Below are 23306 nucleotides of genomic sequence, written 5' to 3'. Positions count from 1 at the left end.
AGAGTTACGTAATTTTTTTTCCATATTTTTGTCGAGTCTAGCTTGTTGTTGTCGCATCGTCGTCGTCCCAGTCGTCGTCTTATGGTTCAAAGTATCGCTATTATATGGGTCTATATAGGACCGATTCTTTGTTACGAGTATTTGTATTAGTTTTCTTGCTGTTGGTCATCGCACGATGCATATTACCATGAAAATGAAAGTTAACAAATGTTCATAAATTATGGAAATTGTTAGGAACGTTGCACGAGCTACTACGAGCTACCGAAGCGCACGAAGATCGTGAATAATTGACCATTTCGTACGAGTTTTCCAATCACTGATATCGACTAAACGACGTAAATTGCTGGAAATTGGAAAAATACCGGTGAAGTTTGGATTTGAGGAAGATATAGGGATGGAAACACGCAGAGATCTTCTGCTGTGCGTGAGACTGACGATGAGAGTGATGAAACGTAAAATGAGAAAAATACTTAGATGTCCAAATAGGCTAGAAGAATCCTGCACGAACGTCAAGCAGAGTAGATGATAAAATTCGAAAGATTAAAATAAAAAACAAAGAAATGAAATACCTACTAGCATCAGATTCCTTAAAGATCTACTTCTAGTCTTCTTCTACGTAAAAATATGACAGACGGAGGTCTCTTCTACACTCGCTGGAATCTAGGAAGCATTAAGTCGAATCACACGAGGTTGCCAGTATCTCGATTATACATCTTAGGTTTTAAATCTGTAACTATTTGTATGAATTTAAATAGTAATTCTGGAACCCTACCAGTCTCATTTTCGTTTCCCATTTCCATCTTTACCTCGTATTTATGTATTCAGTTGATCACGAAAACTGCTCGATAAAATTTATAGACTGATGCACTGAGGGGTAAAAAAGGCTCATTCATGAGAAAGCTGATAAGGCAACTACTCGTAATTGAACTCACACCCTCTTATTTCAACAAAACCAAACTAGATCGACAGATCATGGCTTTAAAACTCAAAATTTTACGTGCTCAAGTTCATTTTTGGATTACCTACATTTCATCTCTTTTTGATAATTTTCAATCACTTTTATTGAAATTTCAACTGTTTTCAATGGTTTTCCAGAGTTTTTTTTTTTTTTTTTTTTACATGATTTTGGCGCGTTTTCAAAACTTTTTCGTGGCTTTTGGGAAAATTTTTTCAAAATTTCCTACTGTTTTGGTCTTTTTCAGTGATTTTAATGTATGTAGTTTTTCACTTTTTCTTGCAGGGTCGTTCCATGTGAATTCGACCAACGTTTTTGAGTCATGTCCTTCGATTTTGCTCAATTTTTTTTTACAATGTCTACTGACCTAATAAGTAAAACCCGGCGATCAGTTTGGTCCCAGCCCCCTCAGGGGTGGCTGGGGGCTTCAATTATTTTCACATTTTCTCTAGGTACTCAATTGTAGACCAGGATTTTGCAGCTCAAGTCCAGTTCTGAGTGCCTTCCAATTAGTCGAAATAGTTGCCACCCATTTTTCTTCATCTGGTTGGACTTCATTTTCACATGAACCTTACATGATAATCTGGAGTCCAAGTGTATTTCCTGGTATTTAGCTGAGTCAGCCTGTGGTATTGGCTTGCCTGCAAGATAAACCCGGCCTCATTGAGCTGTGGGCATGACAAAGAGTGAAGAGCACGTGTCTCGACTTTTGATGATTCAGGGCAATCCTCCACTTCCTTGTCCAATTGTAGATTTTTTCTAGTGAATTTTGCAGTATGTTGTTGGCATAGCTCTGGGTGGCTATTCCCGAAATATTTTTGCCTCCGCAATTGCCGCAATCAACGTAATGAGCATTGCAAATTATTGGCGTTATCTTAAATAACATAATATTTTAATTGTTTATTGGGCTTTTATAAACATAATTGTTACTCAAATATTAAAATAACAAACATTACGCTCAACACGGTTGCTTTCTGGCGACGCAAACGACGCAATCTCTTACGTTCATTGCGTTTGATTACGTTGATTGCGGAGGCAAAAATATTTTGGGAATAGCCGCCCTGGTCTGTGCTCACAACCAAGACCGCAATATCATCCACAAACGTTGCTGTGAAAGTAGTATCACCAGTAGGGAGATCTTGAGTATATAGCCGGTATGGGAGGCGGCTGAGTACACTACCTTGTGGTACTCCCGCCTGGATCTCGCCAAATTGTGGACAAGGCCTCTTCATGACTGCCTCTAAATCGCCTCTCCTTCAAGTATGACTCAATCAGTCAACAAAAGTTGCCTGGAAGAATTTTTGATAACTTGTAAATCAGTCCTTTGTGCCAGACTGTATCAAATGCCTTTGCAACATCCATCCAAAAACACCACTGAGCAAAACTTTTTCTCGTCCAACACATTTTCGATGATGGTACCTCTACCTACCCAATGACTTTAAAGTTCGGAAAAAATTTCCATAGATGTACCTTTTGATGCTTTTTCGAAGTATTTAATTTTCGAGATGGGACCTTTTAATGCAGAGGGAGCACTCCTCCAAATTTGGGCAAAACTTACCAAAAAAAATCTGGGGCATGTGATATATCGAATTGTATGTTTTTGGTGACGCTGAACACGAATATGATGCAAGATTTTTGATTGGACACCATCCAGGGCCTCCAGCACCTTTCCAAATAGGGTAAAAGTTCAAAAAAGTGTTTTGTTCGTGTGACACATGAAATAGTATGTTTTTGGTGATGCTGAAGACGAATATGACGTCAGATTTTTGATTGGACCCCATATATGGAAATCGTTATTTATTTGTTGGGCTTTTACGTATACTTGGGAAGGTTCTGGGGGCCATGGGTGAAGTCAATTTGAAGAACTAAAGCTATATTCGTGTTCAGCGATATCGAAAACATACAATTCGATATATCACATGCCCCAGATTTTTTTTTGAAAAGTTTTGCCATTGTAAAAAAAATTGAGCGAAATCGAAAAACATGACTTTCAAAATCGCATTTTTTGTTCGAATTGACATGGAATTGGAATGACCCTGCATTCTGAGAAAATTTTGTTGAAATTTCATCATTTTTGAGTAGGTAATGTAATGTACCTACTTGAAACACTAAAAAACCACTTTGACCCTCCCCTCCCCCTCCCCCTCGAAATAAAATATTTAAAAAATGTTGAATTTATGTAAAATTTGCACTCTCGCGAGGGGGGGGGGGTGTAAAACATCGACCAGAAACGATTTTGAGATCTTCGTGTAATGTGTCATAGTTTTCAACGAATTAACAATCTCGTTGGTAGTGTCAATGAGTACCCTGATGGATTCTTCTCCGAACCACAGATTATTCAACTCAACACACGGATTCCGAGACATGGACGATTCATTATGAAGTCTTTAACCGAAGCAATTTCTGTGCAGCAGCGAAAGACGTGCCAGTACGATAGGATAAAATTCACGACACGTCTGACCACAAAGGTCCATAATATAACAACGAAAGTCCGCCGATAAAATCCTGAATTCCGTAAAAAAAAAAAATGAAAAAAAAAATACCTACATAATACACATTTACTGAACTGAAGTCGAAGAAGAACGGTCGGTATGGTACATACAATTAACAAGATATACGTGCCAGCCGGTCAAGTCACGTGTAACAAATGATAATTTTATTGATTACTATCATTAAGACGATACCGAGTGCGAATCAACATTTACTCGGAAAAATTGTTGCTGTATATAAGAATGCGCCGAGACTGGAGAGATGCGCCGCGCTGCGCTGTGCGCCATTTAACTGCGGCCGAGGCGGCCTTGTGTTGCCTTAAAATTTACGCGCGCGTGCTAGTAAATCGAACCACGTAGATCTTTCACCTGTTACACGGTTTTAAACGAGTATATATTACATGTATTATCCACATACCACTTTCATATGGGCAACGACGACAACACAGAAAGATGTACCGCTTGCGCTCGAAGAAGAAGACGGTGGCGATGGATGGCGGCGTCTCGATAGTTTTTAGTTTTACATAAATACGCCTCCTCCATCCACCATCCTCTATCACGAGTTGAAAAACTTTTCCAAGGGAGGGAAATTTTTCTGCAAAGTTGCACGAAATGATAGCAGCAACGCGACGTCGGATGATGCGACAAGATGCGACGAGTTAACTCACCGTAAAACGCTAAAACCTACGCGATTCGCCTACGATTTCCAATAACTCGTAAATATACGAATACGCGACGACAAAAAAGTCTGCCTCAAAGTTTTTCATCTTTAACATGTCTCCCTGGACGATATTATAAATACACATAAAAAGGGGGTTCATTTTTATACCATGATATATGGCTCTTTATGAATTTTGATTTTTTTCAAATTATGGTATTCTCTATACTTACTTACCCCTGCAGTCGAAAGCAATCGCAAGGATTATTTCATTTCACTTTTCTCTTCTTTTTTTTGCCACCCTTGCACACGCTGTTTTCTTGTTGAGCAGTTGAGACGCGTATCTGCTCGAGAGTTATGAAATTTATTGCCTAATGCTTAACTTTTTCCCTTGATGTGCGTTTGTTCTTAATAGTATTATGGCTTGTGAGCTACTTCATTTCAAAGGAGGGCAAGTGCCATTAGCATGAGAGATCATGACCATAGAGGCTGTGAACATTTTTAATCGAAACAAAAAAGAATGAAAAAGCATCAAAAATCATACTAACAGGAAACTTCCAGAAGCTGAATTTTACTGGCCTACTTCGATGAATTTTTAAAAATTTAAACATAGGTAAATTCTTAGTTCACGAAAAAATATCCATTTCCTTCATTTTTTTCCTGTTCTTCACAATACATTTTTTTTCAATTTCAAAAAAATCGATAGGTATCTATTCACTTACCAAACTGTCCTAAAAAGCAGAAAATTTGGTATGTGCTTAATTTTTGGCCCTCTAAAAAATATTGGTTTCCGCCAATTCAGAACTGTACCTGAATACATTATTATGTTTCTAAAGCTAATTCATAATTATTCGTAACATTTAAGGGGGGGGAATGAAATTCAATTAGGGAATGTCTCATTTTCAACTTATCGAGTTGACTGAAGATGAATTTACTTAAGCCGTTTTGGAATCTCCAAAAAATTCCACTTTTTGAGAAATCACAGAGTTAAAATTTGTCCCAAATTAGGAAAAAATGATGAATCCAAAATTTTTAAGCTACCTACGTTAATTTTCATTGTACCTATTAAATTTTGGCATACGCATACACAAACACCCATCCAGTTTTACACATAGATCTACACGACACGTGATAAAAATATGTTTGAAAATGGACGAAAGTACAAATTTTCATGAATCTAAAGTATTTAACAGCCATACTTTTTCTTTCCTTCGCAATTTAAAAATTCCTGGAGAAAATTTAAAGCTTGCTGGAGGTTTCAGAATATTCCTAAAATGGTTATTTTTAGGTAAGAACAATCGGTTTGGCTTTTGTTCTTTCCTGTATAAATTGCCCAAAAAACGTAAATGGCAGAAACTCCTTCTTTTTGGTCAAATTTACATAAGTTGTGCTATTGTGCTATTTTGTCGTAAAAAATTGGGTTTCTTTTGTGTCGAATTTTCAAAAAAAAATATAGGTATTTTCTTTCAAAATAATCATGCTTGATCGAAAAATGTGAATTTTTTGCCAAAACTGCAAAAAAATTTACTCTTTGGAAAAACTGTAAAAAAGACCAATTTTTTGTCGAAATGGCCAAAATAAATCTGATCTTGGGTTTGGTAACAATTTCTAGAAATTCTCGCTTTTTAACGCCAAAAATGTGCTATTTGCGTCAAAATTGCAAAATAATCAATGTTTTATCAAAATAATTACCAAAAATAAAATTTAATGTCAAAATTGCGAAAAATGTCCGTTTTTTAGGATTTTCAGCGAAATTTGTTGTTTTGCAAAATTGCAGAAAAACTTGTTTTTGGTCAACATTTTCAGGCAGCTTTGCTTTTTTGACACAAAAATCTGTTTTTTTAAAATAAAAATTACAAAAAAAAGTGTTTTGTTTATAAAAATGGCCACAAAGTCACATTTTTTGCCGAAATCGTAGAAAACCCCAATTTTGGGCCAAAATGCCATACGAAGTCTTGTATTTTTGTTGCAAGAAATCTGCATTGTTTCGTTAATACTGCAAAATAAAATCGGGTTTTCATTAAAAAAAAATAACAAAAATTTATCTTAAGTGTAAAAATGATCCTTTTTTTGTAAAAATTACCAAAACCCCTGTTATTATTATTTTTTTTTTTTGAAAATCCAACTTGCTAAAAGTAATGTCTAAAAATAATAGACATTAATTTTTTTAAATTGTCAATAAAAATAAGGTTTTGTTAAATAGGTGAAGTGACTACTAATTGCTTTTCTTATCGAAATTTTCAAAAAATCATTGGTAGATACGTTTCTGCAAAAATTGTTTTAAAAAATAGGAACCCTTGTTTTGTCAGTTGCCAAAAAAGGACTCTTTTTTGTAAATATTATGCTACAAAGTCTAATTTTTTGCCAAAAAATTCCAGAAAACCTGTTCATAATTTGCCCAAAAGTTTATTTTTCGTTTCTCTTAATCGAAATTGTATAGCATAATTGGTTTCAAGTCGAATCAAAACTTTCTGATTGTTTTGCTCTGTAGGGCTTGCTAGAAAACTGTAAGAAATCCTTAGCTCTGGAAATTTGGTATTAGGAAGAATTAATTCTGAAGGGGGGAGGGGGTAAGAAGACTGAAGACTTACAAATCACAATGTCCAAATGAAAAATGTAATGGGCCCTTCTAAGGTGTTTTGTCGTGTTGGCTTCTTTTCGTAGATCCTCCACTGGTTCTCAACGTTTTTTTAAAAGATAATTTGTTTTGCTATTTTCGGACTTATCTGTGCAGAACCTCGATCACCCCCTTCCCCCATTACCCCAAGATAATAAATTGGATTTTTAAACCTTCCTACCCTATTGACTTTAGAATTCAATACAGATATTTTCTGATTCAGCACCTGTACTGCTGGGAAGTTCAAAATGTTCTGGGTTGTCTCCCTCCGGGCCCTCAAAGTGTACCAAACTTTTTTTAACCAATTTTCTTCAAGATCTAGGATATGTTTTCTGACTGAATTCGCTCTTTCATTATCATCGATGATCACATTGGCCCAAGTAGAGGCATTTAAGATAAACAGGGAAGTTTCTGGCATGGTAAAGTACTGAGTACGAAGACAACGATTGTGCTTTCTCTGGATAGGTAATAGGTATCTCTACCAGTACATGCAGTAGATATCTTTTTTCGCGTACTCATCATATGCTATGGCATCTTTTTCGTCGCCAATCAGTCGATGATCGTTGGTATTCGTCGAGTGAAAGTATGCTTTTGCTTGCATACGAGGTGATATGGTGGATACTTTTCTAGGAAATAGGCGCCTGTAAAAGTACATACATTGATTGCTAATAGATGAATTTGCCATAACGTACGAGAGGACTAAACTATAATGACTATCTACGATGGAGATGGTGGCAGTAGCGAAGATGACTTAATTGTGTAATAAAGACGTATAGGTAGGTACCAAAGAGGAGCATGAGGATATTGTAGGTGCACGATGCGAAAATAGAGACACATTGTTTGCGGTGAGGTGGTCGTACATATACCGCTTCTAGGTATACTATCGTACGGTGGTATACACGGTACAGAAGTCAAAATCAATTTCTAAATCCTAGGCGCACGATCGGATCTAATAAAAATCAGTAAACAAGTTTTCTCCGGTTGTCTTATTTGTGGATTATCAGAGAACCGGATCTCCACAGCGTTTAGACCATTCTGTTCCATTAATACTATCATCTTATAAGTTTACTATACGTATACTACACAGGTATCTCCTACATAGATATATGTAGTAGATCTGCTCTACCTGGACAAATAAACATTTTTAACCTCTGCACGCTATACGGTAGATATAATCATAAAACATGTCTAAACATTTTTAAGTGACATGTTTTATTGTTTTAGAAGTCTTTTTTTCCCTTTCGAAACATCTTACCGACGAGCAGCATAACGCGATCACGAACAGTCCAACTTGTAACGTACCGAAGGCTATAGAAAGACAATCCTATCCAAATATTAACTCATCCCGAGTCCACCTGGTGGGCCATGTAACGTTGTGTGTTTTTCCTCCGGTCTACCTTTTTTTCCATTCTGCTGCTTGTTTCTATCTTACTTTATTTTATTCTATACTCATAATGTATTCTTGTCTTCATCTTTCACTCTACCAATCTATCACATTGGTCTTATACTTATATGAGACGTTCATTTTCCTTTTTGTGCGTCATCGCGCCGCAGAGAGTTGGAAGAATTTGCCCCGAGTTTTCCATCAACTGGCTGGTTAGTGGTTACTTACTTGTACGTAGCTTCTCGATATCTACCTATAAGGCCTATGTATACACAATGAAGATTATCTATTCGAGTTTAAGTGCACGCTAATTGAAGGCGTGCTTCTATCGATCGTCTTAATTAGCGTGGTTTGTTCTTCTCCTAATCGACGTGCTACTTTTTTCCTTAGGGGTAGATCTCTGTATAAACTTGTGAACGTGGATGAGGCAAACGTGGGGGGAAAACTAGTCTTTGGATGGGATTAATTTGCAATATTCGGTCGCCATCGACCCTTCATTATTGAGATGTTAGACTGGTATAATATGGGTATAAGGGAGTGCCATCCTATATGAGTTGGTGAAGTGGTAATGGCCAACGATGGCGAGGTTCTCAAACATACTAGATTTATGATTCGGTTGCTTTGATTTTTCTCAATTTTAGAGTTCAGGCTAAGGTATTATGATGTCCCTTTCTGCCTTGTATGTAATCCTAAAATCAGTGCTGACTGCAGTGAGACGATTTATGAGATCGATTGCGTATCGGGGGTTGTTCCGCCTACATCGTTGGACCGCCATAGCCGCCTCACACGAATCAATATGTGGCAATTTGATCACCTGCGATAATGTACTGTAGTTAATTTTGATATCTGATTTTTTTTATCGATTTTGGACGGTGATTAAGTTATTTATCGTTACTCGTATGGTGGCGGTGAGTCACGTAGAGGAAATGGTTATGAATCAAAGCGATTAATTAACCGGTGTGTAGATGAAATAGCTACCTTCGTATTTCCTAAATAAATTTTTTCGTTTGATACTATTGTTGGAGAGGTATACATACGTAAGTTTTCGAAGGCTGCAGTTAATTAATTAAGTCGACTATAATATTCGAAGCATTCTTTTTTTTGTCAAATCTAGATACCGGAACTGATTCGAGTTGATTGAATTGAGATTTAGAGGGTTGATTAATTTTACATGGGTTTTTTGTGTGTGTGCTCGGTTTATATTATTTTATTAGGTACCATATAGGTTTAATATGACTTGAGATGCGAGTAATCTATTGATTTGAGAAAGAAATTAATCGGTTTGAAGCTCTTTGAACCGGATCCTGAAATAATGTGAGGTTTATTTTTAGCCTAATTTTTTGCAGGGGATTATGAAAAAAAAGGAAAAGTTCCATTATTAAATTTGAAATTTGAAAAAAATGCTCTTGAAAACGTAAAAATAAATCTCGCTCAATCAATTTTTTGAAATCTGTTTCAAAACCTTTACTTTTTTTAAAAATTGGCCAAAAATTTAAGAACTGTAACTTGTAAAAACCCATTCACTTTTTGATGGCGGAAATTTTTTTGAAGAAAATTGGTTAAATTAGGCAAGGTACCTAGGTTTTTTTCGTCGAGTTCAGCGGGGGGGGGGTAAAAACCCACAATAATATCACATCAAAAAGCACACGGAGAAATAAAACTCTTGAAAATTACAAAAAAAAAACTCCAAAAAAATAATAAGTAAGTAGGTAGGTAGGTAGGTAGGTACCGGTAGGTATATACCCACTTTTTGTGAATTCAAAATTTGAAAATGCAAAAAATAAGTAGATATTACATTTTAAAAATGGTTCAAAAAACTTGAAAATATTTTTAAATATTTCAAAAAAAAATAAAATTGAAAAAAAACGAAAAAATTGGCTTTAAAAAAATTTTAGAACTGAAAAGAGTTCCAAAAAACAGTCAAAAATATTTAAAAGTTGGACCATTTCCACGATGTTACCGGTGGAGATGGAATTTTAATGTTTTGCTGAAATGTACGAGGATGGGATAATTTCTCAGAAAGACATTGATTGAAGTACGGTGAACCTGATTTATGGAATAGTGTAAAAAAATTTCAAAATTATGATCTGTAAAAGAAATTTCAAGACGAAAATTTGAATCTTGAGTGAAAAAATACTACATTGAATAAATAAATGACGATACTTTTTAAAAAGGCCAAACTGGCCAAAGATCTGAGGCAGCATTTCTTCAGTGTAATTAAGATGCACTTTCAAAAAATATTTAAAAAATTTTGAAAGGTTTTTTAAAAAATCGAAGAAGTTTGAAGATAATCTCAACTATTTTCAACAAATAGAATTGTTGGCGTATTTTTCGATGCTGAAAAAAAGAATGATGAATAAATTGAAAAAAGGGAAACAAAATTTTACGCTGGATATTAGTACAAAAAATTTGTTGGAATTTTATACTGAATTGTGAAATTTATAAATTTTGAGTTTTGTGATATAAACTCGACATTCCTATCTTTCCTTCGCTAAATTTTTCCAAGGAGATGTGTTAGGTATTTACCTACAGAAAAATCCCACTTTTTTACAAAAAAAAAAAAAAAATGTCAAAAAGTCTCACTTTTCAACCGAATAATTGACCAAAAAATGTTTCCCATTTTCCACGAATATTTAGAAAAAGTACTTACCATTTTTTTCTAAAAATTGTCAAAAATTCTTGTTTTTTTCAAAAAAAAAAAATACCACAAAGTTTTACTTTTTTCCTAAAATTGTCCAAAAGTCTTATTTATTGCCAAAAATACAGCTTTTTCGCAATTGAAAAGTCTCGCTTTCTTACCTAAAATTATCATAAATTACAAAGTGAAAAAATCTCACTTTTTGAAAAAAATTGCAAAAAAAAATGTAATTTCTTATTCTCAAAAATTTCTAATTATTGCTATAGAACTTGTTTTTTTCAAAAATTATCTAAAAACCATCAAAATTCTTGTTTAGGTATTTGCCAGAAATCACCAAAAAGTATCACTTTTTTGCCAATGATTCTCACAATGTCCAGTTTCTTGCTGAAATTGTCAAAGTCTTACCTACTTTTGTCCAAAATTGTAAAAAATGTTCGCTTTTAACAAAGTTTTTAAAAAAGACTTTTTCTTCAAAAAATTCCAAGGTTTATTTTTTTTAGATTTTCCAAGAGTCTCGACTTTTTTTCGCCATAAATTTCCAAAACTCTTGCTTTGTTGCTAAAAATTGTCAAAAAGTCTCATTATGTTCTGCTCTTTTTGTGTCTTTTTTCTGCATTTGTAAAGTGCTTTGCTCGCATTTTGTCACCTTTTTGGTTACTGAAGTTACCTAGGTACTTTTTTTGGGGTAAAATTGAGTAAAAGCCCCTACGATTTTGATTCTGGTTTCTGCTGCAGTTTTTCGGTATATCAATCAGATCGTCCAGATAATTTAATGAATAAGAAGTTTTGGTAAAAGGTAGTTGAGTTCAGTGAAGAGACTTAATGTTGTTAATTGCAGTGAATTTGAACTTCACAAATTACGTACTTATTTTTGAAATTTTGTTACCAAGGCCCAATTTTCTTTCAATTTTCAGAATCAAAATAAATTTCTTCCTTGACTTCATCAATTCAGACTTACGACGCATGCCTCGATCATGTCGTGTATTATAGAGTCCTTCGAATAGTCTGGTCGAAGAAATATGAAGCAAATCGTTGAGATTTCTCTCGTCATGTATTTATTTCGAAAATCCCCCCCCCCCCGTCCACCTTATTATCGAACAATTAAATCGTCGTCGTGCTTCCAATTCCACAATACTCACAGGGAGAAATATATTGCATAAGTTTTTGCATGTGTGCGATTTGCTTACGTTTACGTGTATGTAGTATGTGTAGATGTAGGTACCTACCTACGAATGTTGTAGTAGTTGTGTAATTGCGAGATTCTAATCGTTGCAATGTGTTTTTTTTTTACGTGTGTATTTCAGTTAGAAATCTAAGTAAAGGATATCCCAAATTAACGAAACTCTATCCAGATAAACTGCATCTATTGAACTCGAACGAAAATATGTTGACAGGTAAATTCATCTATTCGTAAATACACCTATCTACTTTGTTTTTTCTCGGTATATTCGCATGCTAGCTGTTCGGTTTATGTAGTTTATCGTGAATGGTTTTCAAGAGTGATTGCAAAAAGAGCACGAGAAACGATAAAAAAGTATTTCGTTTATGGTACAAGTGTTAATGAGACGATTTTAGCGCACAACTTGGTACCTGTCTCAAAGGTTAATTAGTATTTAGCTAGCTATAGTGTTTCGTATTGGTTGAAACAAATCACTAGAATGGAAATACCGTGGCGTATATAGCCAGTGGATTGTTCGTATACGAGGCATGGGCGCGCGAATGTACGCGCATAAGGAACCATTAGCAAACAATTAACTTGCTGCGGTAATTTATGTACAAGAGTATGAGTTTACAAATATATAAACGGCGGTCGTATACACGTATAGTAATCCTGTGATTCGTGTGTACTGGTATATGTACTGTAAGAGTATACACATTTATACATAGTCGTTAAACAACCATTTGACTCGAAAGGGAGAAGTGGAGAGATTTGGGAGGTATAAGGTAATTAATGCGGATCTTGTATTATGTATCGGAGAATAACAATGTCGATATTCGATTACTAATTGCCGACGATTAGCTGTGTGTGTGTAGTTGTGGAATCGTGTATAATAGATTTTTTACGAGCATCGCCCCATGTACACTTATATGTATACTTGAGTAGGTTTATATGCTTATTCCAGGCAGACTTGGATTTACGTATGTAGATACGTATAGATATGCCATGTTGAGAGATTATGATTTAACTCGTTTATGAAGACGTGTGGTGGATATTTCGGCGAGTCTTAGAAGTAAAAACGTACTCGAATGCGGACGAATACTTACGCTAAAGTATTTGAGAAAACCGCTGTTTAAAAGAAGATGATTTATAATAGATACGATTAAATTATTCGAAAAATGTTGGACGAGTTTTTACATCGAGTAGTTGTGTAGAAAAAAGATGTAGCATAAAGTGCTACACGAGTATACCTTATGGATGAGAAATTTCTAGCACTTGTGAGTTGTGTTGGATTGAGAGTCGGAATTGTGACCACAATCGAGCGATAATTTACATGTTGAAAATTCTCTGTTCGTGTAAAGTTATCGGAGCGAGTAGAAGTTGCTGACAGGGAAACTTTAACAACTCGTCAACAGATAGGCGAGACGAAATGATGTGGAGGGAAGAGGAGGTGAGACTGAAATTTTCATAACTTTTTACTCCAATAAAGCCTTTTCCCCGCTAATTATGCAGTCGTTCGAACAAATTTTGGAAGGGAGAGTTGAAAACCTTAATGTTGAATAATTTTAAATATTCAAAAGCGATGCTGGCCTTTGAAAATGAAATTTAAAAAGAAAATAGAACATTTCTTTGCCCAAGCGAAGCGAAGGTGAAATATTTTTGGAAAATTTTCGATTTTTGTCCGAACAAAGCGATGGTAAAAGCTTTGAAAAATTGATAATTCGAAAAGTGAAATAACGGATGCAAAAAGTGGATTTTCTGGGGGGGGGGGGGTTCCACATTTTCAACTTTTATAAATAGGTTTCGGAATAAATAAAGGCCCAAAGTAAGGCGAGGGCAAAAGATTTCAAAATTCTTCATTTTTTTTAGAACATAATTTTTATATTTTCTAAAAGAACCAATTTTGACCAGAATTAAAAATTGTTTCCAAATTTTGGGCGAAAATCCGATTGAGCTGAAATTTGGCCCACTGAAAGAGCATATCACCCTGACCTTGAAACTAAATTTTGAGTCACCAGAGCTAAGTTTTTATTTTTGGCGAAATTTTAAAAATTGTGCAGAAGAGTCCTATTGATGCATTTATTATTTTGGGAAAAAATCTGAAACTCGTTTACATGCTAAAGTTGAGCCCTGGATTCTATTGCCTGTATTTTCAAACCGATTCTGAAGCCTCCAGCAAAAGTTGCCTTTTCCTCAGCAATTTCAAATCGCTCTAGAAGAAGTTGTAATCGACTTCGACAGCTGAAAATTTAATCCTGTCATAAATTTAACATTTCAAATCGATTAGAGCAGCTGAATCGCAAATCCGAGGTGACGGATTAAAAAGTGTTTTTTTTTCTAGAAATTTAAAACCTCAAATTAAAGCAACAAATTTCTCAACACTCAACACTAAGAAACCGAGAGGTGAAAAAGTTCATTGTGAGAACACTGATGAGTGATGATGTATTCAAAACGCTGACATCTTCGGGGAAAAAAATGGTAACGTGTTCCCCAAACTTTCGCAGCTAAAAAATCTTGACTCTTATATCTAAAAAATGCAGGTGGTCCGACTCTGGCAACCTTTCACAATAAAACACTTCGGTACCACAAATTACCATCCCAAACACGTTGTCGTCGCCATACTTTATATTAATTTCATCTGCGGACGGTAAAAAAAAAGTGGAAAAATTATCATCCACGACTCTCGACGCTTGATAATTACCTCGAATCTGGCCAGAAACTAGATCATCTTGTAACTATACGAGTACCATAAAACGAATTGTCATTCCAAAGGTACGGAAATCTTTGTCAAGATTACCGTCACACACGCTATGCAGCCGCCTCCCTATTGCCGAGCACTCGTCCTCTTCGTGTGTGATTTGTAATTACCCGTACCGCGAGATGCATCTTAAAGTTTTCAGGAATACCTACCTGCATCTCTTATATATTTGTAGTTGGTACATCTCGCGTGAATCGTCCAAAAAAACATCATCGCACTGAGATGAACGGCCATGCCATCGCGGCAAATTCACGACCATCATGATGCATCAATTTTCGAAGCTTCGAGGAATCTACCTTACACAGAAAGAGGGAGTGAAGATGAACACGTTATATATGTACTCGAAATTACACACTTGATGGTTTACGATGAGGCAAACGCCCGTGAGAAAGTCTTTAGAAAAATTTCGAATTTTAGGCCTTTTTTTCCCTCGTCGTCTTATATACTTTACTCCATTACCTAACATTTATTCCCATAATCATATACGTCGTGGGTCCACAGCCAGACACAACGCAGACGTATAGCTTATATATTTGTACGCTGACAGAACGATATTAAATCACAGGTTTATAGACATGTATAAATCGCCTCGAACGAATTCGATCATTCTTCGATGCACAAATAGCCGACGTAACCCCCGTATTAACGGCATAATTACACGACCTTGGGAAAAGTCTCACAATTCGTGAAAAAATATACATGTGTGATGAACACGAGCCGTCCTCAAGCGCCCGCGCAGGGCTATCTTTTTGTTTTCTAAGAATAAAACACCATTTTTAGATGATTTTTTTTCATCCAGGAGTGGAATAGTTGTCTAGAAGAATCGTGTTGATTTTTTTCTTCTCCCCTACCCTACCCTCGTTCCAACGATGTACATTTTGGCTCAAAATTTAAAAATAAGATTCTCAAAATGTCGAGAGGATGGATAAAATATTTAAACTAGTTCTCTCATATTTTTTTAAAAAAAAATTTCAGAAAGGCGTGAAAATCATTTTGGGTGATTGAAAATCCAAGTCGAGGACTACGCTCGACTCGATTAACGAGTTTGAACACATTTGCTTTGATTTTGAAGTAGACACCGCGAGTATGATCTTTTGATCAGCAATTTTCAATTATTCGTATTTTTCATCTAAGCAAACAATGGTTTAAAAAAACTTACTGCTGGTGGAATATAAATCTCAACTCGATTTTCAGCTACTCAATTAATTTTCACGCTCTCTGCCGAAATTCGAGAGTCTGGGGAAATCAAAAATCGTGTTGGAGGCTCCAGAATGGCTCGATCGAAATGGTATAATTAGAATTCTGAGGGTTGGTTTTGGGTTGGTTTTAAACAAGATAAAACCATTTGTGTAAATTTCAAAAATTTCCCAAAGAACAGAAAGTTTTTGATTTTTGGAATTTTTGTCCCAATAAAATGTGCTGGAAGAAAAAAACACACCTAGTACCCCACGCCCCCCCCCCCGAGAAATGGGCTAGAATGTGTATGAACTCATTAAGTTATTCAAGATTAGGTCATAAGTCTATTTTTAGCTGCCCAAACTGATTTCCACGCTTTTTGGAGAAATTCCAAAATTCTGGAGGAGTTAAAAATTGCACTGGAGGCTCCACAGTGGCTCGAAAAGGTGAAATTTTGATTTTGAAAGGCTAAGCACTTTAAGACTAGATACGCGCGTGAAAATTTCAAAAAAATGTTTAGAAAAAAAAAATTTTTGTTCTGAATTTTTTGAATTTATTCCACTTACCTACCTAGTGAAAAAGAGCCCTCGAGGTGTTTGCCTGGAACTTACCTAAAATATACGCGATACACATTAAACTAATCGAAAAGAAGTATCGACTCAATTTATAGCTGTTCAAATTAATTTTCACATCTTGTGAAGAAGAATTCTGGAGAAATCGAAAATCACGCTGGAGGCTCCAGAATGGCTTGAAACCGTGAGATTCAGTTTTTGAGGGGTTGGTTTTGGATAAAATTTATCCATATTCGTGCAAATTTTAAAAAATTCTCACGGAGCAAAAAATTTTTGATTTTTTGAAATTGTTTCCTGTTGAAATTTATGTTGGTCGAAAAAAATCAATCGAGATGCTCGTCTGGAAATTGGCCTGATTGTGTATGAATTCGTGAAACAGGTCAATAATACACTATAAATCAACTTTTTGCTGCACAAATCAATTTTCAAGATTTTAAAATTCGGATTCTGAGGGGTTGGGTTTAGAGAAGATACTCGTGCAAATTACAAAAAAAATTTATGGGAAAAAAATGTTGCTTTTTAAAAAACAGTCTTAACAGATTTTCTGCTGTTGGTCAAAAAAAAAGCACTCTTGGCGTCTGCCCAGAACTGCCATCAAATGTGCATTAACTCGTTAAACGTGTCGAAAATAAGCCTGGGCTCGATTTTTAGATTTCGAAATTAATTTTCAAGTCTACAGGAGAAATTTAAGAATTTTGGGGAAATCGAAAATCACTCTTAAGGCTCTGAAATGGCTCGAAAATGTGAGATTTGGATTGAAGAAATAGGACTAGATAGCTTTCAAAAATTTAGTCGGAAATCGACGATAACTCAATTTTTAGCTACCCAGATCAATTTTCACGTAAGGTCTGGAAAAATCGAAAAAAATGATGTACTATGTAACTACATAATTATGATGAAAAATCAAATTATGAGTAGGTACATATTCTAGCATTTTTATCATGAACTTTTGATGTGTTTCCACTGCAGTTTTTTTCAATATCCATCCCCTCCTCTCCATCCTTCACCAATCATTAATAATAAAAATTTAAAAAAAAACAAGATGGCTCGTCTCAGGAGACACTAGCCCCACCAACTCGTAAATGTGTCATCGTTATCTTCATTTTCCAAAAACATGACTCAGCAAATTTTCTACTCCGACCTCCCAGAATTTCGCTCCAGTTACATCCCTGCTTGACGGCTTGTTTTAAACAAACCTTACGCAATTACCTACCACTCGTCATCTCATCACCACCCCCGCTACCGCCGGCATTCAGCTTTTCGGCCAATTCTGCGCTCGCCAAAAAGAACCTCGATTAGTGTTCTATCTGTGCGGCGCGGTGGCGGTGGCGGTGGCGGTGGCGGTGGATCTCCCAAAAACAAACGAAGATGGAACTCGCGGCGATGACGACGGCGGCGGCCGCATTCAAGGGGCGAGGGAGAAATCATTACAAGCCGAACAACAATCTCGTTAATTTTTTATACCGATTTGATCGTTTTACTTCGACACTTTGAACCCGCCTTTTGGCCCCTACGGCGTCCAAATACCACACTGTAGATGAGAGTATTCCCCTCAATTGTAAACTATATAGTGTGCCGGGTCGGGCGATTTGGAAATACTACAAATAGGTATGTGTGTAATAATATCGTCGGATGCGGCAAAAATGGCAATACGATGAGCGAGGAGATGCGAACGACGGTTCCGCAATACGTAATTAATCCGGCAAACGAGTATTTTTACGACTTGAATAACACGTCAACTTAAACCGTACCCATATTACAAGCCGATTTACGATTATTCGCGCCAAATTTTCGAGCACGATCGTAAACACTGGAAACATTTTATGACCGGGTACATTACAAGCGATAATTGAATTTCTCTCGTTGCTCGTTTCCAAGACATCAGAGAGTGAGACGTCGTATCCAGAGGCAGTGAGAGAGAGGAGAGTGTGAGCGATAATCGTCGTGTTATACGAGCTGAGCACAGACTAAATAACAAATCACTTACACTCGATGACAAGCTTTCATGAATACCCAGAAGTCACCGGGTAAAAATTCTTTGGAAATGCGATGCTGCGGTTAAATGGGCAGCTCGGCTGGATCGAGCCGACAAAAAGATCGGTTTCGGAAGACGCGCGCGTTGCCCTCCGCTCCGCTCCCTGCCGCAAAGGCAAAAAAACCAACAACGGGCCTCGTTTGGAAAAAACAAAAAGTATAAATCTTAACGATTCTTTCTCTCATTTTCTCGTTATCGAAACGCCAGGCCAGGGCATAAGAGAGCGGTGCAACGCTGCTGAAGAGACCACGGTCAAAAGAAAACATTAAAGACCACCAGGTAAGTGGAAGGTTACATAGACATAGACACACAAACGTAATCGACACAGACGAGGACGCGTACTGCATTAACTGCAGCGTTGCAGAGAGTATCTTTAGAAGGGAGCAGAAGAGAGGTAGCTGGGGCTGTAGAGTATACACTACAGTACAGACATATAGACACACGCGAGTAAGAAAGACAACCATCTTTTTTTCAAACCAAGCGGGAGACATCGTAGGATAGTTCTTTAATTGAGTATGAAATTCCGACTCGGTTCGTCCTTAAATTGCCGAGCTTCGGGGGCCGGCCAGACCGGACTCGGTGATCGGCCAGCTTTGGAAATTGATAATGCGGTAGGTCCGGTTCGTTGAGGCTTTTTAGGCGTTCGAGTCTTCTCGGGTCTTCTTATTTTATCCATTAGATCTATCGTCAAAGTCAGCGACCAACGAGGTACTATAAATCATCTCTCTCTTTAAAACTATATCTCTTTGGGTATATATTACATATTAAACGTACCGGTGTCGAGATATATCCACTGAGGTAGTTCATCAAAAACTCATAAGTCATTTCCATTGCACATTTGCATCGTCGTAAAATTAGGATGATGTTCAATGTTCATGAATCTTTTTCTATGAATTGAGTCTGACGAGGAGGCTATTCGAGAAGTTCGCCTCTGATTTGAACGGGATCGCGATTTTCAGAAGTCGATTTTCCGAATTTTGGTAAATTTTGAGGATCCAATTCGACCATTTTTGGCGATTTAATGTTTTTTCACTAAAAAATGCAGGTAAGTATTTTTCAGGAAAAATTATGAAAATTAGTACTGAAATAATATAACATCAAGAGTCAACACCCTCGAACCAAATTTCACCGTTTCTAGCCATTCTGGAGCCTTCAGCGTGATTTTCGATTCCTCCAGAAGACTTAAAAATAGATCTGGGCAGCTAAAAATCGAATTATGGCTAATTTTCGGCTTGTTTAAACAAATTCATTCACGCAGAGAAATTTTTAAAATTTGCATACATCTCATTTTAGGAAATCTCAAGGAAAACAGTAATATTATTTTTTATGGAAGGAGTTTCGTAATTTTTCTACTCTCTAACTTTGATCAGAGAATTAAAAAGGATAAAATGATCTACAGCCCGAGTGCGAAAGCATTTCAAAATTTATAATTTAAGAACTAAAAAACTCACGGTTTTTGGTAATTTTTTATTTTCTCAACTAACACAAATTCTTCCCAACTTTTTCAACTCACCCAAATTAATCCCAAAAATTACTCACCAAATTTTGGCCAACATTTTCTGTCGGAGAGGGATTTCAAGCCCTCTCCTCACGAGCTTCTTTACAAATTCATTTTTGAATTTTGGGAGAATTTTGGCAATTTCTACAAAATTCAATTGAAGGGCTAATGGTGAAAGTCGCCTTAGTCACTTTTTTGTTCACACAACTTTAAACTTTTTTTTTTCATATTTCATAAATTTTAAAGGGAAAAATGAGTATTGTAATCCATTCTGGGATAGTTGAAGATGTTTTTTCAATACTTGACCATAAATTTTTTACATTACCATTGAAGTAGGACAACAACGTTTTCATTGATTTGTACAAAAATTGCTTCTGACTAAGGTGACTTTCACCATTAGCCCTTCAATTTTCAATAATTCCAAACATCAAAAAAAGTTTAAATTTATTCAGTTGTCTTATTTTGACCTATTTTTGACGTATTTCATGAAAAAATTGATAGAAATCACACCCATAGCTAAAAAATTAAAATTCATTATTTTTTTGAATTTTGATTTTTTTGGTAATGATTTCATCGAGTGAAAGGGGGTTTTCAACATTATTAAACAAGCTTACGACTCTATATGGCATTCCAGTCTCCTACAAAAATTGCAGGATACTCAAGTACCTCTTTATTTATTTGATATTATCAAATCGTTCTTATCAGACTGTTACTTCCAGATTCGTATAAATGATTCACTATTGGAACCTAACCTATCTTCAGAGGTGTACCTCAAGGAGCTGTTCTAAGCCCTACGCTTTTCAACATCTACTGCAACAACATCACAACTTCATCAAATGCTAAAATTCTTCAATTTGCAGATGATAACTGCTTGTGCTTATGCACCCAAAAAAATAATCCGATTCACTGTCACAAGTCACATCTCACAGTAATTGAAAGCTACCTACTTCAAACTCAAAACACTTTTCCCACTAATCAACAGAAGTTCACACTTGAAAATCCAAACAGCATTACTAATCTACAAGACTATTCGTTGTCCTACATTTACATAAATGTGGCTCCAGTGTGGTAGGGTACCTCCAAAACAAACAAGAAAAAACTACAAATATTCCAAAATAAATTTTGTCAAATCTCCACTAATGCTCCATGGTTTTGCTGGAATACCCAGTTTCGCAACCAAATACCAAATCAATATCAACAATAACAAATACTTTTATTATCTCGTCAACTACTTCATAACAACTAAAAACTATACAAGACAAAATTCTCGTCAGTATAACGGCCGACCTGCAGCCAACTATATCTTAAATTCTAGCGCTTTCGCGGCCAATTATAGGTATCTAATTCTTATCATCGCCACACCCAGATACAACTCGAGCTAAAAATTGAAACGATCGATGACTTTCTGAAAACTGTAACTGGAAATTACCTGAACAAGTTATCTGAGAACACCCTTGCTTGCTTCTTCAATATTGGGCAAAATCACCCTTCAAGACTCAAACCAAAACTTCCTCAAAATTTCTTTTAGGTTTCTTAGCCTTAACTCTTTTCTTTCTCAAGTTTGAAAAAAATCCTTATTTGTAAAATTTGTGAATAGCGCTAAATTGCGCTGAACGGAATAATAATAAAATACGCCTTTGACCTTTGAAAAAAAAATCAAAAATATCACATTTTTTTGCAAAATTTCAATTTTTTAAATCGACTTAATGAAAAAAAAATCAAAAATATCACATTTTTTTGCAAAATTTCAATTTTTTAAATCGACTTAACGAAATAATTACATCTCAATTTTTTAATATGTTGTAGTTGTTCAGCATGAAAAGTTGTCCATAATGTATTTTTTTCAGAATTTTTGAGAGTCGGAAAACAATATGAAAACCACGTCTTGAAACTTTTCGAGCTAATTTTTCATACAAAAAAGGTGGCAACACTGATTTTTATGATATCACCAAAAAACCTTTCAAAACCCCTAACTATTGGAAAAAGTTCCATTTTGGTAGGTATCGCGGTTATTGAGTAATCCACTGCTGAAATGGATGATATCTTAAGTTCATTGAAAACTTTGACACCCCCTAGCAGCCTTTAATAAAGGGCTAGAAGGCTGCGATTTACGTCATCGGTCACTTCCCTTTAGAAAGTCTTTCCACAGGAAAAATTTCAAAAAAATCGCCGACTCTACTTACCACTTTTTGGTCGAATTGACGTGAAATGACCCATCAATTCGTAAATCCCAGAAAAATTAAACAGAAATCTTCAAACAGGTATTGTCTAAAAATGTGTCATACGGTACAATCAATGAAATCCATTTTATTTGTCCAGATTTTTTAAAATTATTATTATTAAAAATTAAACAATTTCACTGATCTACTCGTGAATGAAATACTCGGATAATTTATTGTCAATATAAACGAGGGATGACTCTTCTATATATGTATATCTTTATGGACAAAATCCAGGATCTTTTATTTGGCAAAAATCTCAACCACGATACCGGAAACACACCGCACACCGTGAGACTATATTCTTAGAAAAAAAGACATACATAGATGAAAAATTTCTCTTAGCCTAGGATATTCCCACATCGCGTCCCGAGATTTATACGTAATAAAATCTCAAGTGGAAAGGTATCGAAAGAAGATCCAAGATCCAAAATGGAACGTCGACGAGAGAAAAATTGCTATAATCATCTTATCTACTCGTATAAATACCGCAAATGCACTTGACCTTTTAACCGCGAAGAACATCATATTGTAGATGGTCGTAAAAAAGATACCTTTATAAGGTCCAAAAGGTATACAGCACGCTACAACAGCCAGTGAATAAAAATGCTTCTCTCGGTTCATTCATTTTTCCACCTAGGTGAGCCTTTGGCTCGACGAGCTACTTGGAATATAAGTTATGAATGGAACGTATCCAATCCATTGACGATTGTTTGGGCGAAAAGAATAGAAAAGAAGAATCTCTAAACGCCATTTCATTAGGCTATCGGTATTGTACTTTTTTTCCTATATGTGTCGGGTTGTTTGCGGGTGCTCTCTGCAGCGCACACGTTACACATTGGTCTTAATTTTTTTTTTTCGGCTATTGGCCATTGTCTAATTGAAATTCCACCATTATGTAGCCACCCCGCCGGAGGTAATAGAATGTAAATGGAAAACTCGTGTTTCCTGTCAACTCGAAGCATTTATTTATTTTTTATGAACGACGGCCAGCGAACGCAGCCAACGTATAATAGACCTTTGTCCACAAAAAATAACCGATATACCGGACTTAGTTATAGTCAGAGTTACCTATATTATTCTCGAGAGGTTTTGGGAATATTAAACCATTTCACAGGTAGGTATCTCTATAAATGGTATTTTTATTC

At 35.8% G+C, this 23306-nt stretch overlaps 1 protein-coding gene across 6 annotated transcripts in view; it reads left to right on the top strand.

Moving 5' to 3' along the window:
• The window catches only part of cv-2 (crossveinless 2), a 167226-nt gene that overhangs the window by 105110 nt on the left and 38810 nt on the right, over window positions 1-23306 (top strand). For 5 of the 6 annotated variants that reach the window (XM_065360242.1, XM_065360243.1, XM_065360240.1 and 2 more), the window contains one exon: window positions 12046-12135. The exons of the other annotated variant lie outside the window; for it this stretch is intronic. In XM_065360242.1, the coding sequence (XP_065216314.1) occupies window positions 12126-12135 (10 nt within the window). In that variant the 5' untranslated portion in view covers window positions 12046-12125. The remainder of the gene's footprint in view (window positions 1-12045; window positions 12136-23306) is intronic. 6 annotated transcript variants of the gene reach the window in all.

The sequence above is a fragment of the Planococcus citri genome, chromosome 4 (assembly GCF_950023065.1).
Source record: "Planococcus citri chromosome 4, ihPlaCitr1.1, whole genome shotgun sequence".
Classification (NCBI taxonomy): Eukaryota; Metazoa; Arthropoda; class Insecta; order Hemiptera; family Pseudococcidae; genus Planococcus; species Planococcus citri.
Note: the sequence above shows the minus strand (reverse complement) of the source record. Positions and strands in the feature narration are given on the sequence as shown.